General features: G+C 45.8%; 1 protein-coding gene across 1 annotated transcript in view; it reads right to left on the reverse strand.

The window, feature by feature from the left end:
* EPB41L4B (erythrocyte membrane protein band 4.1 like 4B) overlaps nt 1-19,868 on the reverse strand; it is a 150,394-nt gene that overhangs the window by 105,264 nt on the left and 25,262 nt on the right. Inside the window, 1 exon segment of the mRNA XM_021927289.2 lies at nt 3,598-3,702. Within this exon segment, the coding sequence (XP_021782981.2) occupies nt 3,598-3,702 (105 nt within the window).

Raw genomic sequence — 19,868 nt, forward strand, 5'->3', positions numbered from 1 at the left:
CAGAAGGCAAAATAAGATTCGCATAGAAGAAAAAACACTTTGGGAGTTGAGGACACGCTTCCTGAAGGGTGAGGGGGGGTCATCTGAGATGGTCTTGAAGGATGGCTTTAGTTTAAACAGGTGAGAAACAGCAGAAGGAGAACAGCACAGGCAAAGGCACAGAGGTAAGGGCAGGCATCATCAGACCCAGCCTGTAAGGAGTCCAGCTCAGAAAGCAATGACGGGAATGACTACAGGGTCCTGGGAGCTGCTGCTGCCACACAGTTCTTGCATTCTCAGAGCCGGAGGCAGATGAGGACCCCTGCCCTCCGACCTGCTTTTGCCTCACATTCGTAGAGTTGGATGCTGGAAAGGCCTGAGAGCCTGAGCATCTGCAGGTGTCTGGCCTGGGAAAGCCGCCTGTATCCCGCTGTGAACACCCCTCCTGCTGCACCGTGACAGGGCACTGGCAGGCGGGAAAGCCTGCCAGCCAAGTCAGCAGAGGCTCATGGCAAAGGCCTTCATAATGGAGTCACAGACTTGGCTTTCTGGGAATCTGAGTGGCTAATGAGGGGTCACTGGGGATGAGGACATGCTGCCAAGGCAACAGGCATAGGTTCTAATGGCAGAAATGAAATATACCTTCTCCTTTCTAACTAGAGAAGGCATTTGGAGCAGACATGCCAACCTCCCCTTTAGACTCAGAATGACTGAACATCAGAATTGTAACTTTTCTTGGAGAACAGGTCCAAGTACCCCATTTTACAGATGAGGAAACAGAGGCCAGAGGAGCAAGGCAGCCTATCTAAAGCCTACCAAATGAGTCAGAGGCAGAGCCAGGAACGAGGTCCAGTCTGACTTCTAGTCCAGGGCCATAGATATTCTGAAGCCAAAAATACCACATGCTTTAAGACACACAGGAGAAGGCAGAATCAAGAAGAGTTCCAGGGAAGAAGAGGGCTGGAGAGTGGCAGATGCTGGAAACAGGTGGAGGATGCTGGGGACAGACAGAACTCTAAATGTGGCATTCAGGAAGCAAGTGGAAATAGGACTGCCGCTGCAGGTGTAGAGAGTTGATGGAGAAGTAGGCATGCTCCCTTCACGTAAGGCCAAAAAAAAAAAAAAAAAAAAAAAGATGGACAGAATTGGAGGTGCAGGGGAAGAAAATTCAAGGAGTTTTAGCTGAACAACCGCAATCTTCTCAGCAGGTGAGGCAACTGCTGGAACAAAGTCTCCGTGGGGACAGGACTAAAGGTCGGTGCTCAGATCCAGACATGGACCTGTCGGGTGGCCAAGAGTCAATCTGGGGCCACTGAGGCTCAGGGAGCAGCTCGGGGGCTTGGACTCTGCTGAACCTGTGATCGGTGCTGATGCCAGAAGGCACAGACTGTAGCTCTCTCCAGCAACGCCTGGCAGGCTGGGACAAGCCGCAGAGGAAACAGATGGGCCTGCGCGTCAAGGGGAGGCCAGGGGACAGTCACAGGGGCAGGAGAATCAAAGGCCAAGTGAGGACACAGGTGAGGTGCCCTAGGCCTGGCTCGGACTGGGAGGAAGGCCAGCGCAGGAGGAGGCTGGGAGGGAAGAAAGGGCAGAAGGAGACCACTGTGGGCCAAGCCCAGAGGGAGAGGAACTGGGAAAATGGAAGGAATCAAGGGAAGTTATCCTGGAATGGGGACTGGCAGAATTCTAGATCCTGGAGTGCGGGTGGTGACAGGACCCATGGGAATCTATGTGGGTCTTGTCAATCTGCTCGAATGAAGCCTAAATGACAGGAAACAGTGCCCAGAATATACAGGAGGGCCAGTAACTTCATTCCTAAGGCTACCCAGAGGAAGAGAAAATCTGAGACACCAAAGTCCTCGAGGGATGCGAAGGACAGTCATGAGGTCAGAGGGTAGGACACTGGTCGGCCCAACTTCATAGGAAGCAGAACTGGACTGAGAGGTGGAAAGGGAAAAGCTGTTCTGCTCTTCTCCCGGGCCGGGTCGGCGGAGTGAGAGTCTCTGGCTGAGAAGTGAGAAGGAACCAGGAGGGTTCGAGGAGGACACAGTTTGAGGAGGACACAGTTTGGGGGTGGGGTGGGGTGGCATAACAGGAAGTCCTGAAGATGCAGAAGAAGTGGCTGAGGTTGAGGGACACGTCTGCACAGGGACACCCAGTGGGAGTGTCCACCCCAGAGGCACTGTAGCCAGGATGCATTCCCATCCAGATTCCAATCTGTCACCTAAGGACTCAGCATCTCACAAACATTCTCCAGTAGACCTAATTCCCAGGCACCAATTTTGTACATCTTCACCTTACAAATGTCACATCTCACCTGACAACTTCCAGATACAATCAGGAAGTATCTGGTAAGTATCTTCCAGTAGACAGCCTTAACCATTATGAGGAGCTCCAGGTCTCCAGCTTAAACATCCTGACCAGGGAACCCAGCCTTCAATACACTGTCTAAAATAGTGCTTCCCCTTCCCCCCGGCTACCCCTTCCTCGCCTTTATTTTTCTTGACTCCTATTACCATCTGGCATATGACATATCTATGTGCACTGCTTTATCCGCAACACTCAGCACAGGGCCCAGTGCATAATGGGCACTCCATAAATAGATTTAGATTGTCGAATAAATTATCTTTGAAACCCCAAGCTAGATTTTGCTGGGAAGGGGAACTATGAAGTCATTCCTGCTTTTAAAAAGAGTGGGTCTGAGCTGTGTGGAGTTCACTCATTCTAACATCTCCACTGTGAACAGTTCTGTCTCAGGCAAAGCAAGTAAAGAGCTGACCTAACACAGCCTCCTGGAACCTGCAAGATGGTTGCCGGCAACACCAAGACCAGCTCTGACCCCATCCACCCCCAACCCCACTAAGCCTGGCTGGCATTCAGCTCCATTCACAGCACCTGCTCTCCACCTAGGCAGACTCTGCAAGAAGATGGTGGCGCAGCTTCTTCTGCTGGTTAAAAACAAAAGCAGCACCATTAAAAGAGTTTCTTTCTTCTCTTTTTCCTTTTCTTTTTTTGGAGACAGGGTCTTACTCTGTCACCCAGGCTGGAATACAGCCACTAGGGAGGCTGAGGTGGCAGGATTGATTGAGCTCACTGCAGCCTTGACCATCCAGGTTCAATCGATCCTCCTACCTCAGCCTCCCTAGTAGCTGGGACTACAGGCACACACCACCATGCCTGGCTAATTTTTGTATTCTTTGTTGAGATGAGGTTTTGCCATGTTGCCCAGGCTGGTTTTGAACTCCTGGACTCAAGCAATCCACCTGCCTCAGTCTCCCAAAGTGCTGGGATTACAGGCATGAGACACTGCCCCCAGCCTAAAAGAACTTCTATAATGATGTTTCTTCTTTCTACCTTTTCTAGAAATGTGCTTACAATGCATCCCTAATTCATCCCATTCACATCCTCTCCTGGTTACTGGCCACCTCAAGGGTGAGGCATCCTACAGGCATTGTGACGCATGGCACTTGGGCACCACAACCACCATCCCAATGCCTGTTACTGGCACAGTATCACAGTTTTACTCCTGTTTTTCTCTACCCATTTCTAGCAACTGTGGATGTGCAATTAGCAATGAAAAGCCAATCTGTTCTGAAATGAATCAAAGCAATAACTTACCGCAACCTGGGCAGAATCGAGGAACTGGAGGCCAAAGTAATCTGTTTCCACAAGGTCCAAGTGATACACAATCTGATCAAACAAATCCTGGCCTTTGGCATGTTTCTGAAAGACAATTGGGAAGATGAAAAAACTTAGGGTGAGACAGCTAGATAAGAAAAAAAAGGTTAAAAAAAACTCCACTTTTCTTTGTAAACTGCATACATGTCAGCACACACAAATTTTTAAATTAGTAATTAGTTTGATTATAAGTGTAATACAAACTCATGATTAAAGAAACTCAAATGCCACATAATAGCATAAAGTTAAGAATCTAGACAACCCTGTTAACTTCTGCTAGTCTCTTTTTACAAAAAGAATACTTTTTGGATGAATACCTACATGGGAAGATAAGCTTTGCCAAAATCAGACATGCTTGAAGAAGGGTATAACAGGGCCTTACTCTAGCATAGTGAAAGCTGGGCTGTTTCTCAGTGCAGGCAACCTTACTTAGGAAAGAAAGCTCATCCTCTGAAATCGGCTCTTCCAGCCTTCCGATTTCACAAAGTAGGTAACCAATTCTCAGGGACACCCAAAGACCTGCTGGAGGCCACAGGTCATGAACCAAGACTCAAACTCAAATTCCAGGTTCATGCCAAGGTTTTAATGTGGCATGCCCTATGTGGTATACACATGGGGCATGAGCACAAGAAAGCAGTCAGAGAAACAAGGGGTCAAGTCCTGCATCTGCCACTTGACTTCGTACAAGTCACTCCTCCTAACACTTCTATTCCTGACCCTGTAAAATGGGCCTCAGGATACCTGCTCTCCCCACCTCTCCTTGGGAAAACTGAGAGAGAGTTCAAATGAGAAACCATTGCAAGAGTACTAAAGTCTTTGACAAATGAAAAGGCTTCCTAAAAGTCACCCAAGCAGAGCAGACATGCTTCTCAGATAAAACGACATCATTGTCAATGGATCCGAACACAAATATGTTTAAATCTAAGTGTCATAATCACAAAGAAAAATAATAAACCCAGCTCCATACGATGACTCCAGTGGCAACTCCTTATTATGGAAACTGGTAAAGAAAGGGAAAGAATCCAGCACTGACTCTTCCTTTAACTGCAGCACTGGGTAACCTAAGAGTAGACGGCAGCATATGCAAAAATTAATTCAAAGTGCATCAAAGACCTAAATGTAAGAGCTAAAACTATAAAACTCTCGGAATAAAACATAGGCATAAAGCCTCATGACTTTGAATTAGACAATGATTTCTTAGCTATGACACTAAAAGCACAAGCAACAAAAGAAAAAATAAACTGGACGTCATCAAAATGTGAGACTTTTTTTTTTTTTTTTGCTTCAAAGGACATCGAGATGTGAAGAAAGCGCAGACAACCCAGATGGGAGAACACGTTTGCAAATCTAGACTTTTGATCTAGAATATATAAAGAACTATTACAACTCAATAATAAAAACACAAATATCCAATTTAAAAATGGGCAGAGGTTATATATAGCTAGTTCCCCCCAAACATACAAATGGTCAATAAACACATGAAAAGATGCTCAGTATCACGTCATTAGGTAAATGCACATCAAAATTACAATCAAATACTACGTCACACTCACTAGGATGGCTATAACTAAAAAGGCTGGGCACAGTGGCTCATGCCTGTAATCCCAACAATTTGGGAGTCTGAGGCGGGCGCATCACTTGAGATCATGAGTTCAAGACCAGCCTGGCCAACATGGTGAAATCCCATCTCTACTAAAAATACAAAAATTAGCAGGGTGTGGTGATGGGCACCTGTAATCCCAGCTATTCAGGAGGCTGAGGTGGGAGAATCACTTGAACTGGGGAGGTGAAGGTTGCAGTGAGCCGAGGTTGTGCCACTGCACTCAGCCTGCGCGACAAAGCGAGACTCTGTCTCATAAATAAATAAATAAAAAGACAGATCATAACAAATGCTGGAGAAGTAGAAACCCTCATATACTGCTGACGGGAATGTAAAACTGTGCAGCCGCTTTGGAAAACAGCCTGGCAGTTCCACAAATGGCTAAACATAGAGTTCGTTACCACATGACCTAGCAATTCTACTTCTAGGTAAGAGAAATGAAAACATATGTTCATGTAAAAACTTGTAACAAATGCTCACAGCAGTATTATTTATCATATTCAAAGGTAGAAACAACCCAAATATCTATCAATTGATGAATGGCTCAACAAAACGCAGTATAACTGTACAATGGAATATCACTTGGCCGTAAAAAAGAATGCAGTGCTGATACGCACTTCCACATGGACGGGCCTAGAAAACATTATGCTGAGTGAAAGAAGATACCAAGAGCCACCACACATCAGATGATCTGTTTATAAGAAACCTCCAAAGTAGGGAAATCTATAGAGCCAGAAATTAGATAAGTGGGTGCTTCGGGCAGAGGGGTTTGGGGGATGAGAGCTAAGGGGAGTACGGTTATTTGTGAGGGGGAAGGGGGATTTAAATGAAATGTTCTAAAATTGGTTGTGGTGACAGCTGCACAACTCTGTGAATATACTAAGAGCTGCTGGATTGTACACTTTAGATAGGCAAACTGTATGACATGTGAATCTAAATAAAGCTTTTAAAAACAGTAGGTCGGTGGAGTTTTTCTTTATTGAAGTATTTCAACAAATAAATGAAGAAGAAATAACAGAACTGCAATATCATTACTTTGCAACCCCTAATGGGTGGTAGGCTCTAAGCACTGAACATCAGTGGCTACTAACATCACAACAGGAGACAACCAGACATTACGTACCTCCTGATAAGAACACCCCATCACCTAAGATGTAACCTTGCTCCCCAACCTCTCTCTCTGCAAGATTTGGCCTGTGAGAACCACTCAGGACAAATGATCTCATTTCTTTTTTTTTTTTGAAATGGAGTTTCGCTCTTGTCGCCCAGGCTGGAGTGCAGTGGTGCAATCTTGACTCATTGCAACTTCTGCCTCCTGGATTCAAGTGATTCTCCAGCCTCAGTCTCCCGAGTGGCTGGGATTACAGGCATGCGCCACCAAGCCCGGCTAATTTTTGTATTTTTAGTAGAGGTGGGGTTTCACCATGTTGGCCAGGCTGGTCTCAAACTCCTGACCTCAAGTGATCTGCCCACCTTGGCTTCCCGAAGTGCTGGGATTAGAGGCGTGAGCCACTGCACCCAGCCAAATGATCCCATTTCTTTAGGAAAGAGAGGAGATAGAGGGGATATCTACAGATTAAAAGAGATGTAAAAGACGTTTTTCTTTTTATTTTTTTTGAGATGGAGCCTTGCTCTGTCGCCCAGGCTGGAGGGGCTGGAGTGCAGTGACGCGATCTAGGCTCACTGCAAGCTCCGCCTCCCACGTTCACGCCATTCTCCTGCCTCAGCCTCAGGAGTAGCTGGGACTACAGGCGCCCACCACACCTGGCTAATTTTTTGTATTTTTAATAGAGACGGGGTTTCACCGTGTTAGCCAGGATGATCTCGAACTCCTGACCTCGTGATCGGCCCGCCTCGGCCTCCCAAAGTGCTGGGATTACAGGCGTGAGCCACCACGCCCAGCTAAGACATGTTTTTCTTAAAGGCTAAATGAAACTGCGATGTATAAGGATGCACACTTGGGTGATAAAACTAGAGAAGAACAAGGAAATGGCCACAATAAAGTCAGGTAATTGTTGATCTTGTGGCAAGGTTACACTAAGGGTTTCTGGGCGGTGGGCAGGGTTCTCCCCTGACTGTGTAGTGGTACCAGGATGTCTGCCTTCTCGTAACCCAGTAAACTAGGTACCTTTGTTTTCTTTGTGCAGCTGTATTTGTGTGACACACACAACAGCAATAACACAAAGTAAAAACAAAAAATGAAAACTGCACCATGGGATTACAGCCTTCAGGCTCTCTCCTTCCTCGATATACTCCGCCAAAGGCAACAGGTCAACAGAAGCAGAAGGCAGGATGTGCAACTGGAGAAAGGAGGCTGGGGGGATGAGACGGCCTCATCTCTCCACCACAGGGACGCAGAACTATGACACATCAACACTCCAGAATACTGCTCAGCCATTATAAAAGACAATTATGAATATGAGATAAAAAACAAGGAAAATGTTAACGACAATGTTAGGTAAACAGACTTTAAAGGAATAAGCAAGCTGTGATTACAACTAAATAAAAATACATATGTGTTATGTACATAGACTGCTTGATAAAAACAAGAAACTTGCTAAAATGAAAATAGTTGTACAGATGCTCCTTATGATGGGATTACATCTCAATAAACCTATTATAAGTTGTAAATGCACTTAAGGCCAGGCACGGTGGCACATGCCTGTAATTTCAGTACTTCGGGAGGCTGAGGCTGGAGGATTGCTTGAGGCCAGGAGTTCGAGATCAGCCTGGGCAACAAAGCAAGACTCCATCTCTACAAAAAAGTAAAAACAACAACAAAAAAATTAGTTGGGCATGGTGGCATGTATCTGTAGTCCTAGCTACTCAGGAGGCTGAGGCAGAAGGGTCTTCAACTTGAAGTTTGAGGTTGCAATAAGCTGCATTGTACCACTGTACTCCAGCTTGGGTGACACAGCGACCTTGACTCACAAAAAAAAAAAAAAAAAGAAAGAAAGAAAGAAAAGAAAAGAAAAAATGCACTTAATACATCTAACCTATTGAACATCACAGCTTAACCCAGCCTACCTTAAATGTGCTCAGCAAAAATCACTGAATGCAAAGCCTACTGTGTAATAAAGTATTGAATATCTCACATAATTTATTGAATAACGTACTGAAAGTGAAAAACAGAATGGTTGCATAGGTACCCAAAGTATGGTTTTCACTGAGTGCATTATTACTTTCACACCATCATAAAGCCACAGAATCCTTAGTTGAACCACTGTAAATTGGAAACCATCTACATTAGGACGGAGCACAGAGAAACCGCGGGTGGCTCTGTTCCCAAGTTTTTTTTTTGTTTTAGACAGGGTCTTGCTCTGTTGCCCAGGCTGGAGTGCAGTGGCAGGATCATAGTTCACTGTAGCCTTGAACTGCTGGGCTCAAAGGATCCCCCTGCCTCAGCCTCCCCAGTAGCTTGGATTACGGGCATACCCCAGCACATGGGCTAATTTTAAAATATTTTGTAGAGGCGGGGTCTTGCTATGTTGCCCACGCTGGTCTTAAAAGTGATCCACCTCGGCCTCCCAAAGCACTGGGATTGGAGGCGTGAGCCCCGGCGCCTGGCTTCTCCCCAGGTCTGAACAGTGATCTTCTGGCAGTTGTCAGAGACCAAATACAATTTCTTAAAAATCACCATTCTGGTACTTTTCCTTCTTGACCTTAACAACCTAACCTTTGGGTATTTTTTTCCCTATTACTATCCATCGCTACTGGCTCTACACAATACCTATTATCATGGCTCCAGTGCTTCATTAGAGAATCTGCTAGTGGGACAGAACTAGTTAAGAAACACTTTTAGAAGCAGGATGTGGCAGAAAAATTGGGCCAGGAGGAAGTAAGAAACCTGTGCTCTAGTCCCAGATGCACCACCAACTGCAACCCTTAAGCAATTCACAATTTCCCCAAATCCATATTGCCAACCCAGACTTACCCTGCAGCAGCAAATCTGCCATGGTGCCCTGAATACACAGGGCCACCAAAACTCAAATGGCCCCAAATCCAACCTGTTCCCCACCTGGGTCTCTCTGTTTTGGTTCCGGGCTGACCATCCCATCACTCACAGAGTATTAACTGACCATCACAGTTCTACTTATGTAAAATGAAGAGGGTTAGCCTAAGTTTCTGTCTAGGTCATTCCAAATCTCACTTTTCTGATGTTTCTAAAATGGCTCTTAGTGCAGAAGGGGCTCGAGGTGGAGGTTGGGGAAGGGATCTTTCGAGGGGTGGCAGGTCCCTCCTGCCATGCCAGACGCTCACTGAGCTGCCTCCGGGGTGGAAGACAGCAGGGGCTGGGGGATAGGTACCATCTTAACAACTCTGATGCCTTTTTTATATATCTGTAATTGCCCCCCCCCTATGTCCCCTAAGTATGTTCTTTGTTTGCTACCTTCTGCTGGAAGAGAGAATTCCTAATAGCCCTTTCCAGCTTCAAGAATAATCTGGTTGAATTATGAGGGCTGGAATGGAGGGGTCCTCCAAACAGGGGATCCCAGTGGGTTACCAGGTAGAATGAAGACAAGGTGACTGAGGTCACTGCCCTTGAAACCACCATCTCTCACTCCTCCCAGCCTGCAGTGTGCCCTCTCAAAACTAAGAAAGCTCCAGGTAACTTACTTTGCCTGCACTGCCAGCCTGGACACCTCACCTGGGGCAACTCCTACAATTCCACAAACTGCCATCTCAGGCTTAGCCCAAACATTCCGTCTTTCAGGAGCCTCCTCAACTCTACTCCCGCCCCCGGAGAAGTAAATGCTCCCTCCTCGGCATTCCTGTAAGCAGGTGTGTGCCTTAAGTATATACACACTCATCACACTGTACTGCAGCTACCTGTGCTCCTGTGTCAGAATCCTACTTCTGACTGAGAGCACTCACTCCCTGAGGACAGGGACCAGCTGTGTTCATCTGAGTACCCACATCTCTAGTCCCTCTATCCCCAAAGCACAGTGCCTAGCTGGCACACAGCAGGAGCTCCATAAATGACTATTTTATGCAGGGGTGGGTGGGTGGGTGGGTGGATGGATGGATGGATGGATGGATGGATGGATGGATGTGAATGGAAGGATGGATAGCAGCGGGAGCGGGGTAAGGTCTGGGGCCAAGAAAGAGATGTTTTGGATGAGCCATGCTACAACACTGACAACAGACTGGTGATGCTCTACCAGCAGCAGGCCTAAAAAAGAGGATACACTCATTAAAATCTTTTCAAATTAAGTATTCCATGAACAAGCACTGAGGGAACCGTGTGCACTGCCAAGGCTGTTTACCTAAGCATAATTTTGTTGCCATTATGCGACGCGCTGTCTAGTGGTTATAACAGAAGGTGGGTTACTGTGACAAGCCTGGAAAGCCATTTCTTGTTGCCTTATCGTTACCCAGGTTTCCCTCTCTGTGATGAATTCATCCACTTATTTAACAAATATTTGCTAATTGCTCATCAAGTCCCAACCACCACTCTGGGTGTTGCGGACGCAACTCACGTTACTCCCTCACTATGGGAAGCCCTATAGGAACTAAAGGAAGTTCTCTCTGAACAAGTACTTCTCGAGGGGCCAACTCATCCAAAACAGGGTTGAGACTCAAACCCAGAGATAGCAACGCCACTTCCCTCCCTGCCTTCTTAAGCAGAATGTACTGAATGTAACAGCTAAGTTGGGATCCCCATTCTGAAATGCAATAATGCTCCAACTCCTTCCAGACTTGTATGGTGAGCTGTTCCCAAACACAGCAGCCTCCAGAGAGCTCCTACCTTTGAGTTCTTGCATTGATGTTTTCTAGTTTTTCTGCCAACACATTAACTTTTCACAAAGACCAGCAACTGGTGGTTTTGAGTCAGTCTATGCAGCAGCTCCTTCTGATGACATGAGCTAAAAATAACCCAGCTCATTAAAATCACGTGTAAAATAAGAGTACACAGTTGCCAGTGTAAGACTGGGATGGGCAGGCAGCCAGCAGGAGAAGGGATGGACATTGGGATATCTTTGCTGGCCAGCCTGAGATTCTTATTTTGCTTATTCACTGGTTCCTAGCTGTGCTCCTGATAAGGGAGACTGCTGGACAGTTGATGTCTTAACCGCCCCCCAGAATAAATGAACTATCCTGACCTTCTTAGATAAGATGCTGCTGACAATGGTCTGACTGCCACCTGACCCAACTGCAATATTAACAGGTCAGATCTGGTCCTGGAAGAACAAAGAAGATAGACGCCAACCCATTCAAATCTCATTAGTCTCAATAGCATAAGATGCCAGGCATCCCAGGCAAGTTTGAAAGGAGGAAATAAGCTGTACGTGAGCATGCCAATCGGATGTATACATCCTACTTGTGAACTGAATTGCAAAAGCACGGTGCCTATGCAGGCAAAGTGATCTCAGGAACCATCTCCTTGAGGGTAAACGTGGCTCTCCTCTATCTACCTGCCCCACATCCATCAGATGGGCGTGTCTTTCTTTTTTGAGACAGGGTCTTGTTCTGTTACCCAGGGTGGAGTACAGTGGTGCCATCACGGCTAACAGCAGCCTTGACCTCCTGGGCTTGAGCAGTCCTCCCACCTCAGCCTCCCAAGTAGCTGAGACCACAGGTGCACTCTACTATGGGGTCCTACTATGTTGCCTAGGCTGATCTTAAACTCCTGGGCTTAAGTGATCTTTCTACCTCAGCCTCCCAAAGTGCTGGGATTACAGGTGTGAGCCACCAATCCTGGCTGGTAAGTCTTTCTGTCGCCAGCTTTGGGAAGGCCATCTCCATCACAGCTCAAGTCATGTGACTTTGTACCTGGACTACAGCAACAGGACCCCCAAGTGGTCCCATGCTACAGTTTGAATAATGGCGTCCCTCCACATTCAAACATTGAAAACTAATATCCAGTGTGATGGTATGAAGAAGTGGGGCCTTCAGGCCCCATCACTAGGGGTCTGCCCTCAGGAATGGGACTAGCACCTTTATAAAAGACATTGAAGCCAGCAGCCTTGCCCCTGCTGCTGCGTGAGGATGCAGCAACAGGGTGCTAGAAACGAGTACCTCACCAGCCACTGAATCTGCCGGCTCCTTGATCTCGGATATCCAGGCCCTAGAACTGTAAGAAAAAGTTTCTGGGCCAGGCATGGTGGCTCACATCTATAATGCCAACACTTTGGGAGGCCACGGCAAGAGGATTGCTCGAGTCCAGGAGTTCCTGACCAACCTGGGCAAGACAGGGAAACCCCATCTCTACAGACAATAAAAAAAATTAGCGGGTGTGGTGGTATGTGCCTGTAATCCCAACTACTCAAGAGGCTGAGGTGGGAGAATCACTGGAGCCCAGGAGGTTGAGGCTGCAGTGAGCTGTTTATGCCACTGCACTCTAGCCTGGGTAACAGAGCAAGACCTTGTCAAAAAAAAGAAAACAGAAAAAGAAAAACAAGGAAAAGAAGGAAAAAGAAAGGAACAAAAGAAAAGAAAGGAAAGAAAGTTTCTGTTGTTTATAATTAACCCAATCTAAGGTATTTGGTCACAGTGGCCCAGAAGGACTAAGACACCCACCCCGCAGTGGGCCCCTCCTGACGCCCATCTTCCCTGTGTTTGCCAGAATGCTCTTTCCGTAAACACAGCCCTTGTCTCAGTCACTTCTCTGCTCAAAAAACATCCACCAGGGAATAAACTGCAGGTTCCTCAGCCTGGTGTCAGGGACTCTGCACCCACCAACCCTGCCCAACCTAATTCAAGTTTTATCCCTCCGAGGACCCTACATGTTCCCTGGGCTCTGGTCAAACTACGAAGCGTGTTGTTCTTCAAATACAAGGCCCACGCCCCCATGCACCGCAGGCCCCACCTCTCAGGCTTGGCTTGTGTCCTTCCTTTGCCTAGGATGCCCTTCTCCCGCACCCCCATTCCTTTCTCCACCTGCAGCAAGCCAGTCTCCAGGGCCAATTTCAAGTAACATTCTTCATTATTCAGCTTCCTTGTTGGCAGCACCCTGCCCTATTCAGATTTGCTTCTCTGCCAGCTGACATTCTGAGGCTCAATAAACATAAACACTAATGTTGATTAAGGAGAATCCTCAGTTCCTACAACAGTCTTCAAACAACTCACTTTTCAGAAGCCTGATCTGCCTGGTCCAAATCTGTCGGAATTCTCTGTAGCTGGCCAGGACCTGGATGCAGAACCCTGTTATTCCTGTCATCCCTTCCAGACCCCTCGTCTGTCCTAATGCACACTAAGACATTGATGTTTTGGAAGCCATATCCCACTGTGGTCTATCCTTGTGGCTAACAAAATGCTATGCCTTTTATGTACAAAATGCTAACAAGTCCTGGGTTAAAAAAACAACCAAAATAATTGTAATGATGGTTTCTAACCCCAAGTGCAGGCTTTGCATTTGTTCCAACTAAATTGCATCCTATTTAAATTGGCCTATGATCTATCCTATTAAAAACATTACAAGTCTCAGTTTGTCATTCCACTTATCAGTGATTGATCCCTGTTTTACAACACGTGGGAAATCTGCTAAGCAGGCCTGACGTGGGGACTGGTGGTGCTGGGGTATCTTTCTTTTCTTCTACAGTACCCAATGGCACCTGTCCGATGGTAACTTCAACCGCAGGCATGACTGCACACAGTTGTACCACATGGGGCTGTGCCCTGGGACTCTGTGAGGCAGAAATGGTGGGTTGGAAACTAGTTCTACCACTTCTCTAGCAATATGACCATGAACTTAGGCACCTCCAGGTCTTGGAGTACTCTCATCTGCCCTGTCACCCTTGCTAAATCATGCTAATAATGAAAACGCAAGATAGCAAATGAGCATACACTGTGCACTGTGGTGTTCCATACAAAGGAATTATTATGACTTTCATCGAAACCTATTTCTCCCACTTGTCCACAGGAATAACATGGTGTGCTTTTTGTCAGATGCTTAATAAAAATAGAGCTATGTGAAGTTTAGTAATTTCGCTGAAAGAAAAATCGAGGTTAGTCCAGTTTGGGGACTTTCATAAACCCATGTTCATCTCTAGAGATCAATTCCTTCTTTTCCAAGTCCTTAAACACCCCTAGTTTAAATCGCTGTTCCAGAGGTCCACCTGGGATCAGCAGTTGGCTTCCCAGCCAGCAGTTCCCAGAAGGCACCAACCTCAAGGCCTTTTTCAGCTATTTCTAGGAAGTGTTGATTTCATGATTAGTTACCAGCTCTGCCCTCCCCCCAATAATCTGCCATTTTCTATAAGCCTTGGCAGGAAACTAGCCATATATATATATATATATATATATATATATCTCACACACACACACACCCCACTAAGTGACCCAGGAGTTCCCATTGCCAACACTGCTAAGTCGTCATAAACAAATATAAACTGTTTACTCTTGGACATCATAAATACAAATCTCTGAAATTACCAAATAGGTTATCTTTATATTCCATCACGAGTAAGAAATACCATGTCAGCCATCAGCAAGATTTGGTGACTTAAAACTAGAAAGCAATGATGCAAAGACCATGCAGAAGTGTCCCTGGTCTACTGGACTCACGGCCAGGCTGTCCAGCTTATAAATTTCACCTCCCAGTTGAAGAGTGCCTCCATGTTACAAAGGTTCCATGACTCCATTTTGCAGAGGAGACTGAGCCTCACGGAAGTTACGTCATCAATTCATACCACTTGTAAGTGGCAGAACTATAATAGGGGCCCAGACTTCCTGATTTTTAGGACAGAGTTCTTTCTCTCTCATCCCACTACCTCTCTAGCCATCTCATTCACCTCTTTAGCTCCAAGCACATACAATATGCGTTGCAAACAAGAAATATTTCTTAAGCCCAATTTAACACTTAAATACTGAAAGCCTACTCCACGTGTGGTCTTGGCTAGGGTTGGGATACAAGGCCACATACAGTCCAACAAACAGATCTCACGGTGGGGAGGCAATTCCCAATTCCCACTTAGTCTGAAGGGCAGGAAAGCTGCAGCACAGTGAAAAGCAGATTATTTGCTCACAAACTAACACACAAGCCAAGACACTCTAGTAAGGAGGGACGTCAACAGTCTAGGCGGCTCCTGGAAACTCAATTCTGGTAAAACAGAGCACATGTTATTAATTTCCTGACTTGCCTGGCTAACAATCTCTTAGAAATCAGAGGAAGCAACAAAACAACAGTCCTTAATTTTGATCAACAAGGAAGTAAGAACAATCTTAGAAGAAAGCGACTGCCTGTCATCTTGGTGTGCGAGTTGGTGAAAGGAGGCATTGATGATCGGTTCCACGGATGACCACGGTCCTCCTCACTCCATGGGCAAGGAGCTTCCAATGTGCTGTAGGAGGGCCAGACAGGCAGATTCTAGGCTTAAGTGTTCCACCACAGAACCACAGCTGCACTGGCTTCGACTCATGGAGAGATCAATTTAAAACACCGAGACTTTGTGTAGGGTTATTGATCAACTATTGATCAGCCTCTGTTCCAAGCCGATAAACTGTCCTTAGGCCATGCTGTATTTAGATCTCTGCAGATTCAAAGCGCTCATTTTTTCCCTTTAACAGCACCTCCTTCACAGGGCTGCTATGAGGACTGTGTGACCCCACTGGTCACGTTCCTATGAACCCTCTTTCAATCAACATAGAATACCTAACATCTGCTAGGGACCTCAATTCCTGTCTACCTATAGCACTGTCCAAACATGTCTAACACTAGTGATTCAATAGTTTAAGAATGGGTTTCCCATTTATTCCTCAAGACGCTCACTAAAACCAAGGATACCTGAAGTTACTTGATTCTGGCTGCCCTGAGACTTGGTTTCACCCATCACTTTTTCTGGTCACAATACTAGCAGATACATTGGCTACTATACTATCCCTACTGACAGGGACATTAACAAAATATCAGGCTGCCTCCCTAACACAAAGGTCCACTGGACAAACTTCTTTTAGAGTTTGTACTGGGAGTCTCCCACTGTTGCCATTATCATCGGGCAAGGCAAGTCATGTAAACTGTCACAGTGCTCTTTCCCTGTGGAGTCTGCTCAAATCCCTCATGAATGGGAATGGGGAGGCAGAAGATACCCTGAATGACCTCTAAGGCAGGTGCCTCCCATCCCAGTGTCTTCCGTCTTACACCAAAAGACAAGCAAATACATGGGGACTTAAAAGTACCAGGTGGCCAAACACCTAAGGTGGCAGTTTCAGTGTTACTCTTTTAAACTGTGGAGCTTACAAACATGGCTGCAAATTCTCTGACACTCTCACCAAGAGAGGGGGTCTCTGCCCTTTTCCCCTGAATCTGGAAAAGGCTGGCACTGCATCAACCAAATCAAATATGGTGTTAATGATGTTCTGTGATTTCCAAGGCTAGGTGACAGTTCTCCTGGGAAGCTTGCTCTAGAAGAGTCAGCTACCATGTGAAATGTCTAACTACCCTGAGACTGCCATGTTTAAGAGGCCACAAGCAGGTGTGCCAGTCAACCATCCCAGGTGAGCTCAGCCTTCCAGCAATCCCTTCCAAGACACCAGACATGTGAGTGCAGCCATTTTGGACACTCCACACGAGCCCACCTTCCAAATGAGTACCCCTTGGTCAACACAAGGAGGAGCAGAAGAATCTCCCAGCTGTGAGCCCTGCTCAAATTCTTGACCAACAGAACCTATCATGATAAATGTGGTTGTTTCACAGCACTAAGCATTGGGGGAGTTTGTTATGCAACAAAAGATTACCAGAATGAAAACCACATATATACACAGGTGCAGTGTGTGTGCATGGTATTGTATGTGTACATAAAAGATTTTGTATTTACGATGTTTTTCATAATTTAAAAAATGTTTCTTCTTAGGACATCCCCACACCATGACGTTAACTTAGGTTTCATTTGCTTGAAGACAAGGAAGCAGAATAAGCATATGCATTCTTTTTTTTTTTCCTTGAGATGGAGTTTCATTCTGGTTGCCAGGGCTGGAGTGCAATGGTGCGATCTCAGGTCACTGCAACCTCTGCCTCTTGGGTTCAAGCGATTCTCCTGCCTCAGCCTCCTGAGTAGCTGGGATTACAGGCACCTGCCGCCATGCCCGGCTAATTTTTTGTATTTTTAGTAGAGATGGGGTTTCATCATGTTGGCCAGGCTGGTCTCCAACTCCTGACCTCAGGTGATCCACCTGCCTCAGCCTCCTAAAGTGCTGAGATTACAGGTGTGAGCCATCGTGGCTGGAAAACATACACATTCTTTAAAAAAAAAAAAAAAAAAGGCCAGGCGTGGTGGCTCAAGCCTGTAATCCCAGCACTTTGGGAGGCTGAGATGGGCGGATCACGAGGTCAGGAGATCGAGACCATCCTGGCGAACACGGTGAAACCCCGTCTCTACTAAAAAAATACAAAAAACTAGCTGGGCGAGGTGGCGGGCGCCTGTAGTCCCAGCTACTCCGGAGGCTGAGGCAGGAGAATGGCGTGAACCCGGGAGGTGGAGCTTGCAGTGAGCTGAGATCTGGCCACTGCACTCCAGCCTGGGTGACAGAGCAAGACTCCGTCTCAAAAAAAAAAAAAAAAAAAAGACAAACTAAAAACTGTTTTTTGAAGGGCACTAACTCTATTTAGGAGAAAGATGTTAACGATATTGGACTCTCTGAGGCTGCCTTGCACTATATCACCAACTCCATATTAGAACTCAATAAACAGCATTGAAAAGAGTTGAGAAGGGGATGTACAGATAAAAAGAACTTAAGAGACATATCTACTAGATGCAATGTGTGGTCTGTAGTAGCTTCTGGTTTAAACAAACCAACTATAAAAAGGTTTTTAAGACAACTGCACTAAATCCATGAAGGACTTTGTATCAGATGACAGTAAGAAATCATTGTTGGCCAGGCGCGGTGGCTCACACCTGTAATCCCAGCACTTTGGGAGGCTGAGGCAGGTGGATCACCTGAGGTCGGGAGTTGGAGACCAGCCTGGCCAACATGATGAAACCCCATCTCTACTAAAAATACAAAAAATTACTTGGGAGGCTGAGGCAGGAGAATGGTGTGAATCCGGGAGGTGGAGCTTGCAGTGAGCCGAGATTGAGCCACTGCACTCCAGCCTGGGCGACAGAGTAAGAGTCTGTCTCAAAAAAGAAAAAAAAAAAGAAATCATTGTTAGGCCAGGTGTGATGGCTCATGCCTATAATCCCAGCACTTTGGGAGGCAGAGGTAGGTGGAATGCTTGAGCCCAGGAGTTTGAGACCAGCCTGGGAAACGCAGTGAGATCTGATCTCTACTAAAAATAAGAATTTAGCCAAGTGCAGTTCCACATGCCAGTAGTCTCAGCTACTTAGGAGGCTGAGGTAGGAGGAAGACTGAGGATTGCTTGAAACCAGGAGCTTGAAGCTGCAGTGAGCCATGATCACATCACTGCATTCCAATCTGGGCAACAGAGACCCTGTCCTCACCCCCTCAAAAAAAAATCATTGTTCATTTTGTGGAGAATAATGATATTGTGGCTGTGTGTGTGTGTGTGTGTATAAGTATTTATTAATGAATATTTAAGTATTAACAGGTTAAACAATAAGCTGCCAGGGACTTGCTTTAAAATATTTCAGAATAATAAGCGGGTGTTGTGTACATGAGAGTTTCACCACACTTTCTCGATATTTTGTATATTTTTAAATCTCCATAATAAACACTTAAAACAAAATATTGTAACGTGCAAAGGAGTTGGGGATTGGAGGGTGTCAGTACAGTTTGGGCTGAGCCCTGACTTGGAGACTCCAGGTCACTGGGTGAACAGTCCGACATCCACAGTGACGAGGAAAGTGTTGCAGGATGCAGACGGAAAAAATTACTCCAAGCTATTAACAATTAATCTCTTCCACACTGTGAAAACAAAACACAACACAGAGGACTCCTGGGACCCAACTCAGTACCCACCTACGGACGTTGAGTCACATTTTGTCCCCGCGCCCCAGTGCTTGGTGCACCTTATAAAGGGTGTGCACTCCTGGACTTTGTGCCTAACTTCACAGACACCACATACTTTTACAGCAAGAAACAAAGTATATGCAGCAGTGAAAGTTAAGCTTTTAGCTTTGAACACCAAAGCTAACTTTCTACCCCAAGCTAATTTTATGCAAACAATATTTTTATCCCTTAGAAGATTGCTGAGGGATACAGGATTGATTTTTGACTTTGAACTAAAGCACCATAATCCATGACCCAGAAATAAGAACATCATTATATGGAACAGGACAAGCTCCTCAGTGGACATCCTTGGATGGCCACCCTGGCCAGGGCTCAGTATTACAGGCACTAGAATGTAGGAAAGTTCTAGAAATCTGCACATTCAAGTCCTTCGTTTTATGGATGGAAAAAGAGAGGTTAAGAGGCAGGTCACACAGCCAGGTCGTCACTGCAAAACCAGGAATTAAAAGCAAACCTTCTGACCCTGAGACCAATTCAGTTTTCCTTCTTAGGACTATGTTCAGGCAACTGTATTATTGACACTATCTGAACAGGAAAAGAAAAGGCAAGGCTTGCATTTCTGCTACTGAAAGGTTAAGAACCAAATATGCAACACCAAAGAAACCCCCAGAAAGCTCAGTGTTATAAATTCCTTGGCCATAAAAAAAGTGGTTTAGGTAAATATTTTTTTCTTTTTTTTTCTTTTTTATGGTAAATCAGGAAA

The sequence above is a fragment of the Papio anubis genome, chromosome 13 (assembly GCF_008728515.1).
Source record: "Papio anubis isolate 15944 chromosome 13, Panubis1.0, whole genome shotgun sequence".
Classification (NCBI taxonomy): domain Eukaryota; kingdom Metazoa; phylum Chordata; class Mammalia; order Primates; family Cercopithecidae; genus Papio; species Papio anubis.